The sequence below is a fragment of the Sinocyclocheilus anshuiensis genome, unplaced genomic scaffold, assembly GCF_001515605.1.
Source record: "Sinocyclocheilus anshuiensis isolate Anshui unplaced genomic scaffold, SAMN03320099.WGS_v1.1 scaffold1199, whole genome shotgun sequence".
In the NCBI taxonomy this organism is placed as follows: domain Eukaryota; kingdom Metazoa; phylum Chordata; class Actinopteri; order Cypriniformes; family Cyprinidae; genus Sinocyclocheilus; species Sinocyclocheilus anshuiensis.
In genome coordinates this window covers 587,521-593,530 of record NW_015540934.1, presented here as the reverse complement: position 1 = coordinate 593,530, position 6,010 = coordinate 587,521, and the positions used below count along the sequence as shown (strand labels likewise).

At 39.2% G+C, this 6,010-nt stretch overlaps 1 protein-coding gene across 1 annotated transcript in view; it reads right to left on the bottom strand.

Moving 5' to 3' along the window:
* Positions 1-6,010, bottom strand: part of LOC107689516 (secretin receptor-like) — a 16,776-nt gene that overhangs the window by 4,636 nt on the left and 6,130 nt on the right. The window contains exons 3-5 of the mRNA XM_016487521.1: positions 2,754-2,849; positions 1,562-1,671; positions 1,196-1,305 (exon numbers count right to left, since the gene is read on the bottom strand). Coding sequence (XP_016343007.1) covers positions 1,196-1,305; positions 1,562-1,671; positions 2,754-2,849 — 316 coding nt within the window. The remainder of the gene's footprint in view (positions 1-1,195; positions 1,306-1,561; positions 1,672-2,753; positions 2,850-6,010) is intronic.

The window sequence follows — 6,010 nt, the reverse complement described above, 5'->3', positions numbered from 1 at the left end:
TATGTTCAGATATTCATGTAACAAAATATATACAAATTAATACCTAAATAGGGACATAGTAGTATACTTCAAGTATGATGTAAAGTTCACTTAAAGAAAACTTACGAGTATACTTGCAGTATAAAACTACTAAACTAGTAGTTTACTGAGACTATACTTCAAAGTGTACTAAAATGCTAAAAAAGTATTTAATTAGTAAACTATCAGTATACCTATAAGTTCACTTTTAGTATAGTTGCACTACAAGTTAAAATATTGATGTAAAAGTTTACTACTGTTATACATTTATGTTTTATACATAAAGTATACTTTTATATACTAGAACGTGGGCCAATTTAGTCCCAAGGAGTATTGAAATAGTACACTTACAAGTATTCTACTAGTACACAGATATTTGTATACTTACTACATAAAGTATACTTGAACTTTACTTAAGTATACTTAATAAAATAAACTTGAACTACTTTTTGGTAAGGGATATAATAAATTATTTGCGCCTCAGAGTGCACAGACGAAATGCAGTAAACGCAGTCGTGTTATCTTGCTTTCGGAGGGGGATGCCTGCTGTATGGGAAGTCATGAAAGACGTTCTGGGAGTAATTATACCAAAATACTTTGACGACAGATTTTGGCGCAGGCATTTCAGAATGACCAAAACAACATTTCAGATGCTGTGCAACGAGATGGTTAGTCCAGTTATGCGTCCCATCTCACAAAGTCACATGACTATTTTGAAACGCATTGAGGAATTTATTAGGTAAATGTGTTTCCATCGTAGTTTAAGCGCATGTTTTCAGTTGCACGTTTTTTGAATTTATGCGCTTCTTGGCGTTTCAATTCAGCGTTTTTATGCAATATCTCAAAATGCACATAAAAACATGTGGTTGGAAACATAGCTATTGAAACTTGGACGCGGAGACTCTTTTTACTTGGGCCCAGTAATGAGGATTTGTGAAAAATCGCATTTAATATGATTTTTTTGCCGTTCAGACTTGATATGATCAGATTCCAATCGGATATGCACAAAAATCGGATTTGGACTGACAGTCTGAACAATGCTTAAGCAACTACCCAGCAATGCCCTAACCGCCAAAAACACCTTAGCAACTGCATTTTGTTTGCTGCTCAGTGTTATTATTACACTTGATATGTACACATAATGTGAATAATCAAACATACACACACAGTCTGTTACCTGAACACACACAACACTGTGAGGGCAATGCTGAGTGAGACAAGAGAGATAGCGTATCCCGCAGAATACATGATCTTCACATAAAAGAAATACTCATGTGAGACCAGCACCTAAGAGAAGAGACAGATCAATTCACATTATGTGACATTTACGTTTTAAAATACTTACTGTGTTTCAGTGAGTGTCTGTGTTACTGGTTCAGTGAAATGAAGACGGAAAGCTATTGTTATGCTGTCCCTTGTACAAGCATTTACTGTTTTTCTTTCTTTAACTTGTAATCTGTCATTAAGTGAAATTTCATGTTTGTTAGTTTCTCCGAAAGCATATGAATATAAAAATAAAACATAACATGATTTTCAATAGTACCAAGTCAGTGGGAATTTGAAAGGTGTCATTGAGCCCATGGCCACAGGCGAGTTCGTATGGGGGAAAGATTTCAGACCAGCCATTCTCAGTACAGTTTTTCATCACAGCTCCTGTGGAAAACAAACATGAGACAAACAACAGGCAGTGCAATTACAGGCCTGTCCAACAGTTTATCCATTATCCGTTAAGTCCATAATCATATACAGCTCCCATAATCATTCATTGTGTTGTTCATTTTCACTATAAAAAAAGCCTGCTTTATTATATTTGATACATTAACTTCTAACATGATGAAAACTTTGCTGAGAAAGCTGCTCACAATCTACTACATGCCTTCTGTCATCTGACTGCTAGTTCAGACACTTTAGCAAGTAAAAGGCCTTTTAGTGTAATTGTAAAAACATCCCCCTTCAGGTCGTGTGGTTCATTTGCTGTGAAATCTTTACTGATTTTTTATAAAGTGAACTTAAGAATAACGTTTATATTGTTAGTAATATTTCAAGATGAATACTTACTGGACTGAAGCAACTAAGGTTTACTTGATTATTCATACATATTGTTTTAGAAAAATCATGTTAAAATTGATCAAATATGATCCATCAGGCTTTTGAGGAATGTTTATTTGTTTATCTCTCAGTCATTATTGTATTGCATTGCATTACATGTTTTACCCCGACAAACACTATTGAGTTTTGATTAAAAAAATGTTTAAAAAAACTCGGCATTGAAAGATCATCTTACTAAGACATAGTATTGGGAGATATAGTGTGACAGCTGATATTTATAAGCATTTTATGTAAGTAGTTACACTGTTAGAGATCTCATTGATTTACATTACAAGCTATCAGAATTTCATCTTACTTTTTGGCCATATAAATATCAGCAACTCTGCCAAATTACATACTTTTGCTCTTTTTTTGCCACCTTTTTTTTCCCCTCCTTGAGTATGAGCTCCATATTCTCACTATATGAGTCATAAAAGCCTGATGTATCAAATATTACACAAAACATAAAAGACACATGCAATTTTTTTGTTTTGTTTTGAATTTTGTCTAAAGGTTCAATAAACTCTTCCATTTCAAAACAATTAATTCTTTGAAAGATTTTTCTGACTATTTTTTTTTTCAGGCTGTCAGTTTAACAATATTGAATTCAGGAACGCTTGTCTGTGAAAACCCAAGGTGCACCTGACCTTTTACCCGAAGGAAATTGGGGCACGGCCGTGACACAGTCTCTCCCACTTCAGCATGAGGCCAACAGTTCAGATCATCCCATAAAGCACTGCAACCTGAAGGTGGAGTACAACAGAATTAAGAGTGAATCTGAACAGTGTGATAACTACAAGCATATTATATAATTATATCTCTCATTTTAGCATACTATCTAATTATATCTCATCTAATTATTGCTCTACTAAAGTACTAAAATGTAAAAATCCTGAAAATGTTGTGTGCACACTTGTATATGTGTGAGTAGTGTTTTGCATTTGTATTTTGTGAATGTACATTTTATGCATTTTCAAATCATATTTTGTGAATATTAATTAGGTTATGAATGTATGAATTGCTGTTTGAGAACATATAAGCTTTTTGTGAATGTGAATTAGCTTACACATTTATGAATTTTATTTTGCAAATGCGTTTATTTTGAGACTATTCTGGTTCCATATTGGAGGAAGCTTTACAGGCTACAACAGCAGTATGCTAAAACAATGCTCAATGACTATTTGGATAGTCATTAACATTAACTTGTGCGGTCAAAGTGATGTTTCAGAGGGTACCATTTTTACAAATTCCTAAGTTATTAAATCATTATATTGTTAAAGCTTAAAATAAAAATTGTAACAGCCACATTATGTACAATGACAGCTTATAAGACCATACAGAGGCCTCTACCAACTAGTGGTTGTACTGGCACTTGGTTGAACAAACGGCTAGTTGGTAAGTATAACACCACCTTCTAATTACAGGTTTGGCTAGACCCCTGCATTTTTGTGACGACAAATCCTAAAGCAACAACATACAACTCTAGAGAATTGTGATGCCAGCTTGTTCTATTCAAGGCAGCATAGCAATGCCTCCATGCACAAAGCAAGGCCCATAAATAAATGGGTTACTGACTCTGGTGGGGAATAACTTGACTGGCCTGCACAAAACCCAGACCTGAACCCCACTGAACACCTTTGGGATGAACTGGAATGGTGACTGTGAGCCATGATCCAACATCTAGTGCAGTGGTTTTCAACCAGGGGACCAGAGCCCACTATATAAGGGGCTTCAGCAAACTTATAAAGGAGCATCAAGATGACTTACAATGATTTAAAATAAAACACAAAACAGCATTAAAATGAGCTGAAACAGCTAAAAATAGCATCATTTACAGATGCAAACATGCATGTATGAGGTAGCATGATTTCAAAAGTGTTTAAAATTTCTAGACCTGGAAAAGTCATATAAATTAATAATAACATTTTAAATCCTTATAGTGAATATCCATTTTTCTAGTAGAAGTTGTAAATAAAACAAAGATTATTGGAATATGTTTTTAAAGAAAATACTAAGTCTTTCTACAACAAAATTTCATGTTCAGTTCAATGTTACATGCTGTTTCTTTGTAATTTGGTGTAAATACTACAAATATTTCACAGTGATGCTCTAATACAGAAACTACTATAAAGAAGAGCAGAAGCTGTTAAAGATGACCAGCTCTCTGTTAATGTGAATGTAGGTGTCCATACAGGTGTCCTTATACTGCTTTTCAGATTTGATAAGATTATTGGATGAACATTATGTCCTCAAATTGAGATTCATAAACGCTCCGGTTACTGGCATAACCTCGGTTCCCTGAGATAAGGTAACGAGCATTGTGTATGGGGAAACTCCTGTTTACACTGGTACTGAAGCCTGATTTGTTCACGTTTGTGTAGCTGCACAAACCAATGGCGCTCTAGCCCACCAGAATGGGCGGAGCCGACCTCTGTATAAGTCGGCTCAGAGCGTCATTTCAATGATTTCATCAGAATCATTCGACTGAAGCGACAGTCATCGATTCGCATGCAGCTTGTAGCATGGCAAATGTGATTTGTGGCCGCACAAATCTAACTTATAGAAATTCTGCAGGACCACGCCCAGGAGGAGGCCATTCCTCTGGTGGAGTGGGCCCTCACCCCTATAGGGCATTGCAAGCCTTCTGAGGCATAAGCCAAGGCTATAGCATCTACTATCCAGCGGGAAAGTCTCTGCTTCGTAACCGGCAGCCCTTTACAGCGGCCTCCAAAGCAGACAAATAGCTGCTCTGATTGTCTAAAAAGACCAGAGTGTTCAATATACACTCTAAGAGCCCTAACCGGGCAGAGTGGATTGGGACCTTGCTCACCGTCCGCAGCGGGGAGCGCTATAAGGATAATAACCTGGGCTCTAAACAGAATTGAGAGCACCTAGGCACATAACCTTGTCTTGGCTTGAGGATGATCTTACAGTCGGCCGTTAGGCCCAAAATCCAGACAGGAAGCACTGGTTGACAGTGCCTGCAGGTCACCCACTCGCTTGACCGACGCTAATGCCAAAAGGAGGGTGGTCTTAAGCGACATGGGCCGCAGATCGGCCAAATGGAGTGGCTCAAAGGGAGGGCCCTCGGGACTATGGACAAGTCCCAGGTCGGCACGGTCTGAGGATGAGGAGGATTCAATCTCCAGGCGCCCTTCAAGAACTTAACGACCAAGTTGACCAAGCCAACTGACTGACCAGCTTCGAGGGAATGATTCGCTGCGATAGCTGCCACATAAGCTTTGAGCATGGAAAGCGCCCGTTGTCCAACAACTCCTGCAAAAAAGTCAGCATGTGGGACATGTCACAAGAAACCGGGTCCAGGCTTTGTGCTGCACACCAGTCACAGAAGATTTACCATTTAAGGGCATAAAGACGTCTTGTAGACTGTGCTCTAGCCTCTGAAATGGTGTTGCTCAGTTTCGTTGGGAGCTGCATAGGCTCCCGTCGAGGCTCCAGACATGAAGGCTCCACAGCTCCGGCCGGGGGTGCCAAATCATGCCCTTCACCTGCGAGAGAAGGTCTCTCCGTAATGGTATTGGCCATGGTGCAGCTGCTGACAGCTACACTAACTCGGGGAACCAAGTTTGGTTCTTCCAAAGTGGGGCCACCAGGAGGACTGAGCAACTGACTTCCCTGACCCGTCTGATGACCTGAGGAATCAGGGCAATTGGAGGGAAGGCGTACAGGCGAGAGCTGGGCCAATAGTGGGCCAGCGCATCTCGCTGTATGGAGCAATAGATCGGGCAGTGAGAGCTGTTCTGAGGCGAAGAGGTCGACCTCTGCCTTCCTGAAGACAGACCAGATTTTCTGAACCATCAGAGGAAGTAGTGTCCATTCTCCCGGCGCTACATTGCCTCTGGACAGCATGTCTGCGCCAAAGTTCAGACTGCCCAGCACATGA